The sequence below is a fragment of the Sinocyclocheilus grahami genome, unplaced genomic scaffold (assembly GCF_001515645.1).
Source record: "Sinocyclocheilus grahami isolate Dianchi unplaced genomic scaffold, SAMN03320097.WGS_v1.1 scaffold701.1, whole genome shotgun sequence".
Taxonomy (NCBI): domain Eukaryota; kingdom Metazoa; phylum Chordata; class Actinopteri; order Cypriniformes; family Cyprinidae; genus Sinocyclocheilus; species Sinocyclocheilus grahami.
Genome location: NW_015505880.1, coordinates 361,407 through 376,587, shown reverse-complemented (window position 1 = coordinate 376,587; position 15,181 = coordinate 361,407). Strand labels below are relative to the sequence as shown.

At 38.7% G+C, this 15,181-nt stretch overlaps 1 protein-coding gene across 21 annotated transcripts in view; it reads right to left on the bottom strand.

The window, feature by feature from the left end:
• ptprsa (protein tyrosine phosphatase receptor type Sa) overlaps window positions 1–15,181 on the bottom strand; it is a 232,823-nt gene that overhangs the window by 30,149 nt on the left and 187,493 nt on the right. For 8 of the 21 annotated variants that reach the window (XM_016243797.1, XM_016243796.1, XM_016243809.1 and 5 more), the window contains 7 exons: window positions 8,926–9,020; window positions 8,576–8,829; window positions 7,700–7,787; window positions 7,100–7,327; window positions 6,861–7,021; window positions 5,378–5,392; window positions 4,794–4,909 (listed from right to left, as the gene is read on the bottom strand). In XM_016243797.1, the coding sequence (XP_016099283.1) occupies window positions 4,794–4,909; window positions 5,378–5,392; window positions 6,861–7,021; window positions 7,100–7,327; window positions 7,700–7,787; window positions 8,576–8,829; window positions 8,926–9,020 (957 nt within the window). Of the gene's footprint in view, window positions 1–4,793; window positions 4,910–5,377; window positions 5,393–6,860; window positions 7,022–7,099; window positions 7,328–7,699; window positions 7,788–8,575; window positions 8,830–8,925; window positions 9,021–9,933; window positions 10,528–15,181 lie in introns of all 21 variants that reach the window. The other 13 variants (XM_016243801.1, XM_016243811.1, XM_016243815.1 and 10 more) reach the window with 6 other exon arrangements.

Below are 15,181 nucleotides of genomic sequence, written 5' to 3'. Positions count from 1 at the left end.
TGTTTGCGCTTGCCTTTAAAATCGACACATACTGCGCATGTCTACATAACATGTACTACAAAAAAAAAAACTTAAAAACACGTACTACGCACACGCATGACGTCACCATTTTCAAAGATTCCCGTATTGGGTGTTTACACGGAAACAATAACGGTGGAGTTTTCAAAAATATGCGTTTTCAGTGCCTAAAACGCAGTTGTCATGTAAACAAACAGACAAAATGCATAAAAAGTTTCCAGTTTTTGGCTGAAAACGTTGTCGTGTAAACGGCCCCTTAGAAAGAGATCAGATGTCTAATAGTTTTTTAATTTTCTGTTATCAATAGAGCATTGTAAATGAATGAAAATAAGCATGTTTCCTCAAAATGACTTGCTCTCCATAAGTAAAAAGTTTGAAGAGTTTGGATAATGTACTTTAAAAATATAAGACAATTACTGTTTCCTCTTTTACTGTTACTTTAATAAATTGCCATGGCAACACCGTTCAAGACATCCTAAATCCGTTCGCAATTTAAGTTCCTCAATATTTTGCAATCATGTTGACAAAGTTTGGTGTGAATTCCATGATTTTCATACGAGTAGTATGCATTAATTCACAGCCATATTTTTCCAAAAATCCACATTCAAATCAAAATAGCCGACTTCCTGTTGGTCGTAGCTAATGACTGTAAATTAGAAGGTTGTCCGCATTGATGAGAACAATATATGCACCAAGTTTGGTGACTGTAGGAAAAACTAACCCCCTCAGTTTTGTCAAAAGGTGGTGCTATAGAGCGCCTCCTCCACGCCCATTTATGAGCTTTTGCCAGTGTCTAACTATCATTAATACTAATGTGTGTGTTGAGTTTCATGAAATTCTAAGCATGTTATCTGCCTCAAAAACACAGGAAACAAATGTTAAAGTTTGATGCGTTGCCATGGTAATAATATTTAAGATGCTGAATTCAAAGCATTTTGAAAATGACACACTTCCTGCTGCCAGTTGGTGGCGCTATAACTTTCAGTCATAATAGTCATAAACCGCTGAAGTTTAATCAAAATCAGACAATGTGTGCAATAGGTATTACACACATCCTGTTTATCATTTCTCGCCATAATTTCGTCGCCTCGCCACGGGTAAACCGTTTGCGATATTAAAAATCCCTTCACAATTTTTGAGGTCATGCTGACCGAGTTTGGTGGCCATTGTCCTAGGCCATCCTAGGAGGAGTATATCAAATTCCAGAGCATGTGCTTTTTACACAGCCCAGCATAGCCAACTTCCTGTTTTGGGCGGAGCCTATGACATGCAGTGCTAAAGTTGTTCGGCTCAATGTGATCTATATGTGTACCGAGATTCATATCAATACGTGTAATAAGTATGTGTGAGATATACATCAAGTTTTCTGACTGTGTTCCAGGGGGTGCCGTAGAGCATTATACAGCCAATGAAAAAAATAAATAAAAAAAACAGCATAGACATAATTATCGGTTATCTGTATTTAGTGGTTATCTGTTATTTTAAGCATTATATTTCATGATTAATATTATAATTAGCATTATAAATAGGAATACAAAATATATTGGTGACCATATACAGCCAAAATGAATGAATGAATGAATGAAAATAGCACAGAGATAATTATTGGCTATTTGTAATTGTAAGCATTATAATTCAGGATTAATATTATAATAATGTTCCGCCAATAGACAGATGGATGGATGGATGGATGGATAGATAGATTATCGGTTATCTGTATCTGCTAAAATAAATAATATTATTAAACATGAACATAAATCATTATGTTAGTGATCAACAAAAAATAAAGTAACTGAAAAATTTAAAAATATTGTTAATAGTTATTAAACATAAAATAATTAAAAACGAACAGGATTAAAACAATTATTATAATAATTATTAACAACTATCTGTTATCAATTTAAAAATAAAGTGCATAGGTGCATCTCTTTATTTATAAGATATATAAAATGCCCAAAGAGCTTTTACAATAAACATTGTTTGGCTTTTCTACCGCCCAAATCTACGTAAATCTTAAAAGTCAATATAAAAGCCATTTTCTTCCATAATATGACATATGTCTGATTAAAACAGAATGAAGAAATCAATAAAGAAAAAAAATAAACAATGAATTGTGGCAAGATTTTAGAAAGCTGCCTAAAAAAATGACTAAATAGGATGCGGGTGAGGATTACAAATCTTCTATTTACAGACACAATTAATCACGAGCCTGGAAAAACCATGAGCGTCTCCGAGCGTGTCGTATTAAACAGTTTGCTAATAAAAATATTTGTTTTCTAAAACAATTCATAATACCAATTCAAACAGACTGAAGGGGACGCAGAGGAACTGAACAGAACCTGACCCTAAACGCGTTACGAAACAAACCTAATGTCGGCGTCTCGTCTCATTAGGACAAGTTGTGTGCCATATGTGCCAGTCATCCATGTGAACTCAAGTGTGCTGCTTTGAACAATGGCCCATTAGCTAATGGAAATGTCGCAAATGTTTCCCCGTCCCAGTTAATTGGGCTAAAATGTCCACTTAAATGAAAATTCACCAAGCAAAGAGATAATGACACTGCGCTTAAAAAGAACAACGTTGTGTCGCAAATTTAACGCTCCTCAATTAATAAAGTCCAACAAGGATGGCTTTAACGAGGCGAGCGTCTTGATAGTGTTAAAGCGGACGAAAGAGGCGAGAAATAAGATGAAAGTGTGCCGGGTTCATTTCTGATGTGTTATTAGGCGGCTGCTGGACAAGATGTCCCACAATGGACAGGTGATTATGGGAAATGAGGTGGCAATAGTGGCTTTCTTGCATTCTCCACCTCCATTTCTCAGCTGGCTCTCATTTTATCTGGGCTGAAGGAGAGTTCTCGGCGTTATGACCTCCTCAGGTGGCCACGCTGAGATTACCGCCTTTGAAACGAGAGCTATTTGATGGGGAGACGCCGAGAGCAGACAGGAGAGAGACGCCGTCGAAAAATTCACACCACGCCACTTCAAGGAGCCACCGAGAAATGTCAGGGTAGGTTTAGCGCGCAAAGCCGGTAAAAATGAGGGCACTCTTTGAACTGGAGGACTTTGATTAGACAAAAGATCGTCTGCTTTGGAACAAGACAAGGACGCGACGGCAAAAACATTTAGTCAGTATCTGTTTTCAGTATTTATCGGTTATCTGTAATTATGATTAGCATTATAATTCAGGATTAATATTATAATTAGCACTAAATAGGAATGCACAATATATTGGTGATCATGTACAGCTAATATAAATAAATAATTCACACCACGCCACTTCAAGGAGCCACCGAGAAATGTCAGGGTAGGTTTAGCGCGCAAAGCCGGTAAAAATGAGGGCACTCTTTGAACTGGAGGACTTTGATTAGACAAAAGATCGTCTGCTTTGGAACAAGACAAGGACGCGACGGCAAAAACATTTAGTCAGTATCTGTTTTCAGTATTTATCGGTTATCTGTAATTATGATTAGCATTATAATTCAGGATTAATATTATAATTAGCACTGTAAATAGGAATGCACAATATATTGGTGATCATGTACAGCTAATATAAATAAATAAACAAACAAACAAACAAACAGCATAGAGAAAATTATCGGTTATCTGCATTTATCGCTATCTGTAATTATAAGCATTATAATTCAGGATTAATATTATAATTCACATTGTAAATAGGAATGCACAAGTTATTGGTGATCATAAACAGCTAAAATAAATAAATCAATATTTTTTTTTAAAACAGCATAGAGATAATTATCGGTTATCTGCATTGATCAGTTATCTGTAATTATAAGCATTATACATGCATAATAAATTGCTTGCCAAATATAGGCTAAATAAATAAATATTTTTTTATAAAAGCATCATTATCGGTTATCCGTGTCCACAAAGATAAATAATAATATTAAACATTAATATAAATGGTTATGTTAGTCATCAGTGACAAAAAATTAAGACAATTAAAAAATTTAAAATAAATTGTTAATAATATAAAAATAATTTAACATAATTATCGGTTAACGTTTTAAAATTTCTACATTGGTGCATCACTTTATTTATAAGAGATACCTATATGTATATAAATATATAATATAATATATAATATATAAATGCCCAAACAGCATTTATAATAGACATGTTGCGTTTTTCTTAAAAATAATGTTTGGCTTTTCTATCTCCCAAAGTCAAAAAATTTAAATCTTAAAAGTTAATATAAAATCCATTTTTCTTCCATGTCAGTCTAGGTTTAACGTACAAAGCTGGCAAAAATGAGGACGCTCTTTGAACTGAATGATTTGGACAAAGCAAAACATCCATTTTGTTTAGAGACAAGGGCGGCGATGGCAAAAATGTCTGTGAAACTGTATGGATGTTCAATTTCATTTGGACATTCAAAACCTTGAAATAAATATGAAATAAAGATGACTGACAGGCCGTACCCGATTATTAACTAATCAACTGCATCAGTAGTGACACTAATTAGAAAAAACAGCAAGTGCACCTGAAATTGACAGTTAAATTAAAGTTAATTGACAATATATGTCACTCTGGCGCACTTCAAAGTACACATTCGAAAGGAGAATCTGACAAATGATACGAAAATAATGTTGAAATGCAAAAAAGCTCTATTTTCTTTATGCTAAATATTTTCCTTTTGATTTTTCATTTGATTTTGAGGTGAAATATGACCTAGAAATACATCTGACACAGGTTTTGTGAGATGAGTTCAGAGAAAAGTTCATGTGTCAAGTGATTGAGGTGGTTTGTTGATACCTGGGGTCTGGAAGTTGATTCGTCTCATCTCCACCGGGTCTGTGGGGTGGTGAGGGGTGATATCGGCGTTGTTCAGCAAACATTTCGTCCGTGGCTCTGACTCTTTACGTTTGCTGCTTTAGAAAAGGATAGAAAATGCAAGGACTCAATGAAATCTGACAAACGAGACCGAAAAAGAACAAGTACACCAAATCACAAGTGCACAAAATGACCACCCAGTGTTTCCTGACCAATTCAGATCAATGACTCATGATTTAGAATGATTCATCAATCAGTTTGACTGATTCAATTAGTGCCATGCACTTATACTGTTAACAGGTATTAATAAAAGTCTGCACACTACTTTGTTTGTCAGTATTTACCAGTGCAGAAAACACTGTTTATAGTCTATCATCGAGGAAGCTAGATGCTAGCACAAACAAAGCTATGTCCACAAACACCACAGCCGAGGGGCACATTGGTTGAACCCACCATTTCATTGCACTGTTTTTCTCTGCCATCTAATTAAAAGTTGCTTTTATGCTGAGGCAGGTTGTTTTCTTTTGCCCCCTTGAAAACAGCAATAAAGTACAGCTAAGCCTTACCTGTCAGGCTTGCTGCTTCCAAAGAAAGCATTGAAGTGAAATAAATATATAAAAGGGAGAAAACACAACAAGAGAACAAGGGAGAGGAGAGGAAGAAAATCAATAGAGAGCATTTAAATTCACAGGGCAGGCTAGCGGAGCCAGATTATCTCATCTGCATTTGGACAGACCTGTAAAAGATGTGTGTTTGCACCCACCGGGGGGCTATACGATCTCCAGACACCAGAGGTCAAACTCAAGGTCCTGCCGAGGGAGGAAATACTAGCCAGGAGTCGTCCGCTTTTAACCTGGCTCTAGAGGCACTAATGAAGAATAGCTTCCCTTTGAGTTTCAGCACGCTTGCATGCTAAAAAGTAAAGCGGTCTGCTTTGGCTCTGAAGCTAACAGCTATTAGCTATCACCTCATTAATTTTTAATACGATCGAATTGATTGCTCTGCTCAGCTCCGCTTTGAACTTCTTCAAACTATGCCAATGCTGAGGGCTAAAATAAGCTTAAATCATTCTTTTAGCATTTCTGCACCTCAAAATGCATCTAGAGTGTCAGAGCGTAAGTTTGAAGACTGCCCCAACTACTCATTAACTGAAGAACTGAAATTTGTGCCCAAAACTGAAATGTATAATTTATATTATATTACAATTCCATTTACAAGTACACAATTACAAGTACAATTATATTATATTAATATATTTATAAATGTCCTTACAAAATATTTTAATGAATAATAATAGAAAATAGTATTTTATTTATTTTCTATTTAATTTATTGTGACCAAGATTTACATTTATAAATAAATTAACTAATTAATTAATTAATTAATATATTATAAATGTCTGTACAAAACGTTTTAATGAATAAAACCAAACTATAGTATTTTATTATATTTACTTCAATTTGATTAGATTTAAATTTATTGGGTCAGAAACTGAAATTTATAAATACATTATATTAATAGACATTGTAAATGTTTTTACAAAATATTTTAATTTATATAGTAATTAATTCTACTATTTGTCAATTGTAACTAATCATATTAATCTGTAAATTATAATTATAAATGTCTTAACAAAAGGTTTTCAATGTAGTCATTTATTATATTTATTTTCAATTTGAATGAATTAAAATATATATATATTTTTATTTTTTTTTATTTTTTTTAACAAAACAATGCATAACTATTTTTCATAAAACAACAGATAAGACAATAATACATACATTTTTTTTATATTATTGTTTTTAAATAAAATGTTTTGTAAAGATTTGTTTTATAATATATATAAAAAAATTATATATATATATATATATATAAATACTATTTATATAGATTTTTATATATAAAATATAATATATCATTTTTGTGAAGGCACAAATTTCAAGTATTAAAGATAATGAGAAGCTTAATTTAGTTCTCATTTTGACTGGTAGTGTAAATTGTACTAATCGAAATAGTTTATATTCATTAACATGTCAAAGGTCCACTCACTTCTTGTAGAGGAGAATCGCAATCACAATACAGATTATGAAGACCACAGCGAGAACGGGCCCCACCACCCAGATGAGTCCATCCCCTCCCGTATCTATGGGCTGAGGGTCCACATCTGGAGCTGTGACTGGATCAGTGTAGGGGCTGGACGCAAACGTTTTCTGCACAAAAGCAAAAAAAGGTTATAGCTATCTGCATTTGCCACTTTGCACGAGTCTTAAAACTTAAATTTCACTCACCCCTCCGGTGGTGTTGAGCTCAGCAAGGATAAAGAACACATATTCCTGCCCGGGGTCCAGAGGCCGGTTTTCAAAGCTGCTGTACACCATCTGGTTGCCCAGGGTGAAGGACGGCGGCATGGATGAGGGCTTGAAGCTGGCAGCAATGTAGGGCCGCTTCCCATCCACCTGCTTGAGCTGACGGGTGGTTCGAGCGTGACGTTGACCGAGTCTTCTGTCGCCCAACAGCTGTTGGAGAAAAAGACTGCTTGAGGAGAACTGAAACCAGCATCTAAAACACAACATATTCTGGTTGATTCTTCTGGGAACACAACTATCAAACAACTAGCAGCTGATGCTAAATAAAATGGGTTATTTACTCAAAAAAACAAACAAACAAAAACCAATCATTTTGAAGTCAAATAATACATAAACAGAATACAGGCACCTATTCGCCATTCACAGTTCAAGGTCAAGCGGCCAAGCGTGGCAGTTTGCCAGCGGGTAAGGATGAGAGCTGTGCCACAATGCTCCTGCGAGAACACTTTCCATGGCTTTGGCTCCACTGTGTCTGTGACACAAGGACAAAGACTTGAGAAAATAAGCTGCGAGTATGTTCACCTCTTCTAGGTCCAATTCATCTGGGCTCTTGATATGTCGGATTGGACCTCTTCCCTTCTTCAGAGGAACCACCACAACATAGACCGCCCTGCAAGAGGTCAAGATGGTGCAAAAAACCATTTCAAAAATGGCTAGTCAAAGAATTGTACAGAAAAATAACTACCTGTCCACTAAATGTGATTATTTTTCCATGTTCCATAAAACTGGGAACATCTAGCTGAACGATTTTCAACAAAACCTGAAAAATTCCCTACACAAGTATGCAAACGCAGAAGTTTCAAGCTAAGCAAGCTTGATGTTACTTTTCGAAACAAACACAAAACGCAGTTCTTAAGTATGTGCTGCATTATCAGTATGGCCACAAGGGGCACTATAGAAGACAACAGAGCAAACTATCTTCTACTGTGAGTTTTTTTGTCATTACTCCAAAACCAACACTTTTTTTTATAAGATTTATTTTTGGCATTCTTGCCTTTATTATGATAGGATAGATCAGAGCTGACAGGAAGTGGAAGTTAAGACGGACTTCGAACTCAGGACGCCAATAGTGCAACAGCACTGTATGTCTGTACGCTGCCCACAAGGCTACCTTTTTAAGATTTATTTTAGGTGTTTTATGCCTTTATTTCGATAGGATAGTAAGTTGACAGGAAGCGAAGTGGGGGGGCGGGTAGGGAAAGGTCCGTAAGTCGGAACTTGAAATTGGGACACCTGAAGGACAACGGCGCTACATGTCAGCACGCTGCCCATGAGGCTATTGGCGCTGACAACATCGACACTTTTAAAGAACCCCATATTTCCAATTTGCTTGCGTCTGCGTTCACATGCTTGCATAGAATACGTTTCTGACCTAGAACAGCATTTGGTTTTCCTTACTTGATCAACTCTTTGGATTCCAGCGGTGGGAAGACAATGGTCAGAGTACTGTCTGGCTCTCTTTTCAGGTCCAACTCTGGCTTTCGGACCAGAATAGGTGGCGCCGTTCTTGCGATGAGCTTGTGTTTGGGTCCACCGTCACTGCTCTCCTGGCAGGTGATTCTGAACTCATAGGTGCTGTTGGGTCGCAAGTTGGTGATGAGAGCTTTGGTCATCCTAGCGTCAATGTCAACCTTCTGCCGGTTGTACTCGATCTGTGGACCAATGTGCATCGATAAATTGTTCAAAAACAGATCCTGGCAATAAGATTGATATTGAATGAACAAAACAGGATTCATTAGCTCGCTTACCATGCAGCGGTACGGGAAGCGGCTATCGAAAAACTTCCAGGTCAGCAGTACCGTGGTTTTGGTGGCCAGCTTCACGGTGAAGTTCTTAGGAACATCTGTCCAGAGGTGAACGGAGGAAAGACACTTTAGAAATTGAAAAAGCACAACAAGACTGAAGGGATAGAAGGCTGACAGAGTGTTCGATGCTTGCGACCAGTTTTCCCCCAAAGGAGAGGGGCTTTGGTCCCTCTGAGTGAGCGGTGTGTGGCGCTAGCTGTGAAGGGGAGGGGGGAGGCGCTCAGTTGGGACAAACAGCACGCTAGACTAGACTGGTGAACACAGAACCACAGGATCGCACAGTACTCTGCCTGCCCTGGCCCGGCAGTGCCGCCCCAACAAGAACATTTGGCAAGCAGCTCCCATAATCCCCCCTGAACGATTCCAGAATAGCTGAACCCACATTATGTTTGAGTAACCCACTGCTGCGTGCTCTCGAATTTGGATAGGCACTGCCGTGGCAGAAAGCCCGACAGGAATGAGAACAATCCCCAAACACAGTTGTCATGCCCACACTTGTTAGCAGTGCATCATGGGACACCATGCTGCAAACCATCCCAGTGTGGGAGCGGGGGGGTGGGGGGAAAGGTGAGTACAGAAAAGAGGAACCGTTAAACCAAACAACGAAAAATGCAGAAGAAAACCCAAACAAAGTAAACAAATGTGCCTGATTTGACTTCAGATCTGGGATCTCCTTGACGTGGCTCTCGCCTACCTTGGAATACTAGGGGAGTTTTGTGATTGGATGAGTGAATGTGCTGGGCGTGTCTGACCAATCGGCACTTACCTCACAAAAATTGACGCTCCTCCCCTTTCAAAACTGACTGACTTTAACTTACTGACTTATTTTACCTTGTTGTGGGGGAGGGTGTTAGTGAGGTATGTGGCTCCCAGAGAACTTTATATAATCGGGTGTAGGTGCTTGCATTGTAGAGGTTTGTCCCTTGAGGCGGGGAAATGAGCAACCCATACCTGCTTCGTAGGCCACTGTTTGATACTGGATCGATGGGCTGTAGGGCCCTGGACCTACACTGGTGTGCGCTCGAATTTTCACATCGTACACTGCGTTGGGCCTCAGGCTGTTGAGGGTGTAACTGTTCTCACTTGCCGGTAGACGCAGTTCCTTGGGTCCGCCAACCATTCCGGCCTCTTGGTAAGCCAGTGTGTATTCTGTTATAGCGCCGTTGCGCTCCGCTAGCACCGGAGGCAACCAGGCAAATTGGAGCGAGCAGCAGGTAATGTTAGACCCTTCGATTATTTGTGGATACCCTCGAGGAACCTCCTCTGGGACTTTTAGTTCTCGGGTAGCCTCTTCACCAAATCCCGATCTGGACTTGGCGGACACTTTGAAGACATACGTGGCCCCTCGGTGGATATTGCTAATGGAATATTCCAGCTCCTGAGGGCCGAACTCCAGCGTGGCCAGGGGACTCACATCCTTTCGGCCGATCTGAAGCCGATAGCCTTGCACCTCGAGACCCGGAGCGACGAAATCTGGGGGTTGCCAGCGCACTAATGCGGTAGTCTCTGAGTTTTGGTTGACGGAGAGAAAGGGAGGCCCCGGTACTGCAGAGAGAGAAAGAGGGACATTACATTCAATTGAAATGAACCGCATCTCACTTAAGTCTGTTGTATCGTAACTAGGTGTATTTTCATCCTGGTACTCCCTACTAAAGAAAAGCCATCTAAAATGACTTTAAATGGATTTATTACAAACCTAGTTCCTGTAAAGTACCATTATATAAGCATGTACATTTTGTACAAACTATCATAAAGGCACTAACAGCACATATACTCCTTACTCCAAATGTTACCCAGAGAGTCTGCGAGTCAGAACAACCTGTTTTGAAAAAGCTATTCATTTTTAAGTGACTAGATGGTTGTTGAACAGATCACTGGATGAGAGATGGTGGGTTAACAGCTGTATGATAGAGAAGGAGAGCATGAGAACAGACAGGAGGACGAATGACTCCAGGAAAAAAAAGAAGTGCTGATGTAGGTGACGGGGAAAAGGCGCAATCTGCTGCAGCGAGAGGACAACGAGGGTCAGAGACTCCGTGATTGTGGCCCGCTTCCCCTTGCCATTGGCACTCCAGTCCACTCCACTGGACGACACACAATCCTCTCCACAGGACCACAGACACGTTTCCCATTAGGCCTTGCATTAACGGCCACTGTTGACCCACAGCCACTGATTAAGATAGGATTACGTTTCACACTCACGCCCTCCCCCTTCCATACTTCCCTTTCTCTCTCTGCCCTTCTCATCTCCAGTGGAGGAGACGCCGCTACAAAAAAGAGGAACAAAATAAAATAACCTTCAGCTAACATGCAATTAACCTGCCGACAGGTCTTACAGGGAGTTATATTAAGCGTATAAAGCACGACTGGCAGCTGACATGACTTAGCCCTGAGAAAACTGCAGCGCTGCATTCTGGGCCAAACTGATACCAAATATACAAAAGACAAGGGCAAAACCAACCAAATATGTCTGAATATAACTGTCCGACTAAATTTTCTCAGCACAGGATAACAAAAAGTTAAACGTAATTAACATTCTTTAATTTTTCTACAATACACAAGAATTTAATCAAAGTAACATTCCACAAATGAACATGTTTGTAGTGATTTTACTATGGTAAAGGGCACATGGGCATCAAGCAAAGTTGTTGCTTTTATAAAATTTCAGCAACAGCAGAAACAGACACAACTGTTCAATATATAATAAAATTAAATCTTCTACTAAGTGCTCAGCTATCTGTTTACAGTTTTCAAGAAATTTACCAATTTGGTGCACCAATAAAGATTTCAAAGACAGCTGAACTAATCTAATTCTAGAGCTGGAACTACACGTTCCATAAAAATAAACAAAATCAATTTATGAGCACTATAATGCCAGTTTGTAATCCCATAATCCAAAAACCTCAATCTACAGAAAGTTCAACTCCATGCCACAGTATCCTGGCATCAGACGATATTAGACAAGAAGCTCCAGAGACCAACCGAGGAGCTTCACTCTCCAGAATCAGGATTGGAGCAAGTGGCCCTAAGTGGACCAATTAATTGAAGAGAATAACCACAGTGCAGGGAGGATTGTGAGTCATCCAGTCTCTCTGTTCCCTGAGCCGTGGCGGCCATCCAAGCGGACACTCGTGAAGAACACCTCCTGCCCCTGCATTAGCATGCAATCTGCTCATCTCCCACAAGGATGAAAGGAGACAGGAGGAAATTAAAAAAAGGAAGGCTCGCACTTGATCGGAATCTGGCCTACCGACGCCTAAACTTAAAGATGTGACGGTTTGTGTTTAAAGCACGTGGAATCGAGAATGATAAGGCGCATTAGCAAAGGGTTTGACAGCATGCACATCAACCAGTCCATCGGCTCTGAAACAAGAACAGAATCAATCATTCCTGTGTTATTCCTCCTGGACAACAGGCAGCATCAATTAGATCGATAGAAGGACATCTGCTTTGAGATCAAGGCGCAGGAAACCGATAACGTAGCTCTTTGAACGCAGCATTAATAATGTTTGTCAATATGGTTGACGTGTGCTTAAACATAATACAAAAAACACCAGAAATGGCGGAAATTGACTTTTTTTGTGCATTTGAACGGGTGCTATTTTCGGATCATTGACATATATATTTATATGTCAATTATCCAATTTATATTAATATTTTAAATTAGTTTTTATTTTAATTCATATTGTTAATAATTCTGTCATTTTTCTTAAATTAGTCATGCTATAAATATATAGTTTCTATTCATTTTTATTTTATTTTGTTATTTTAGTAATATTAGTATTATTTTTAATGATTTGAATTCATGCTAATAACCCTGAATATTTTAAATATATATATATATTTTTAGAGGTTTTGCTATTTAATTTTAGTTGTAGTAATTTTGTTGTCTGTTTTGCCATTTTTCGTTTACATTTATAGTTTTTATTAATTTATATCTTAGTTGTGTTATTTTAGTGCTTAAACAAAAATGAGAAATGTTGCCTTGGCACCTTGCTGAAATGAAGTATATGGTTTTTATTTCATTTCAGTTGATGTTTTATTTTATATTTTATTTAACGATAACAACCCTGATTTTCACCACTAAAACATTACTGCTCACTCCAGCGCACATTATTTTGTTGCATGCAACTGGAATGACATCTTGGCGTGTTCGTAGAGCCTGACTGACGGGCTTCACGCTGCCGAGTCTCCGTTCTGAAGTGTATCTTCGACATGCAGAATGGCAGCTCGGGGACGGCCGGCTCTCTCAAGATGACAGGCGGCCTTGTGGAAGGTTCAGGGTTTGAAAGGGGCGGGTCGGCCCTTATCAATACAATAAGGCAGGGGCTTAAGTTGTCTGACAGCATTATGTAGCAGAAATGAGGCATGAAAGTGCCCCGGAGTGGCTCCTCTGAGCCCCATTGGTCAAGCTTCCCCTCTGTTCTGGCACATGAAAGAGCACGGTGCCACTTCTTTAAGTAGGGCTGAGTCTGCCCTTGTTTATTTCTTTCTTTCTTTTGTCTGCTGTAAGCATTTCGCCACACTTTCGGAGGCGGGAAGCGCAGGGACATCCTTCCTTTGACTGCGCCACATCACTGTGTGAGTGAGAGGGAGAGAGACAGGCATTCAGAATGACATGCATATATGGCGCCGCTGTCACACTTGGCATCTGCAATCGGCACACCTGTCTCGTCAGCGTCTGGAGCTTGAGAGCTAACTGCAGAGGAAAACTGACTACGCATATGTGGCTAGCTAATATATCTTATTAGCATTATTCATATACTATACTGCTCAAAAGGTACTTCAAAATATATCATGCTATTAGCATGATGGTAGTGTCCAAAATTCAGTCAAACCCCCCCTGTTCTTACACTATGGATGCATATTTTCAAAACGGACTAGCTAGTGGGCTGTCATGTGAAAATCTTACCATCAGCAAGGATTAGCACTATTTTAACTTAACAAGGCATCTTAAAAGAAAAAGCTCATGGCGTCAGATGCATAAATAACAATGAGAAGCAACACAAAAGCCAAAACATGATCATCTATGTGTACAGAGATAGAATACTTATAAGAATACCATGGTATTAGCATGATGGTAGTGTCCAAAACTCACTAGCGTGGTATTCACTTTTCTGGTACGTTTAGGCAAAGCCAACCTGATCATTCTTACACGAGGGATGTATAAAAAGACATATTTTCAAAAGAGACCAGTTAGATGGCTTGTAGAAGAAGTGAATAATCAGACAGGATTAGTGCCATTTTTACTCAATGTTGTACCTTAAAATAAAACACTCATGGCGTCAGACACATAAAAAACAAAATATGAAAACAGCTAAAACATGTTTGTCTGCATGTGTATAGAGAAAAATACGTATAAAAATGTCATTAACATTGCATGGAAATAGTGATTCACTTCCCTGTACAATTAGGCTAACACAGCAAGCGAATTCATTAATCTGTGGTTAACTAGTCCATCATTCTGACCCACTAATGCCTTACTCAAACTTCAGCCCTCTACATCAGTTCATGTTTTCTGAAAACGAAACTTTGTTGCAGTAGCAGGCCATGTGTGGCTAACTGCTAATACACAATCCCAGCTATCCGTTCCCTTATAGCTTTTATGTACTCCAGACACACTATATAGGCCATGTTTGTTTTTTCTTATTCGATTGAAGTCCCTTAAGGTTCATTTTGCTCCTGTAGCTCATAACACCTGGCCTGCGGTGCTCTGGAGCTCAGCTAATGATAACGTCATTATTACCGACCTGCTCCTTTAGTCACCACCAGCTTGGGTTTGCTGCGGGCTCCGTCTCCTTTGGTGGTGTAGGCTGCCACGGTGATGGAGTACGTGGTGTCAGGCTGCAGGCCTCCGATGACCATCTCCTGTGGTTAATGGACACAAAGAGGGAAGTTAGCACTATGTTAGGGAACTGAATTTTTTAAAGACTTTACTACATGTCACCTGCACAGGCCTGGCGTCAGTTTCCTCTCTTTTCAATGCCACGGCCTGCAATCTGTATTCTGCTGTCTTTTTTTAAAAAAGTATATTAACCTAGCAACTTGTCACATTAATACCGAATGTATGACTGATATTAACACCTCTAATATTATCAAATTAAATAAAAATTATATATATATATATATATATATATATATATATATATATATATATATATATATATATAAAAAATTTAATATATTTTTTATTATAAAA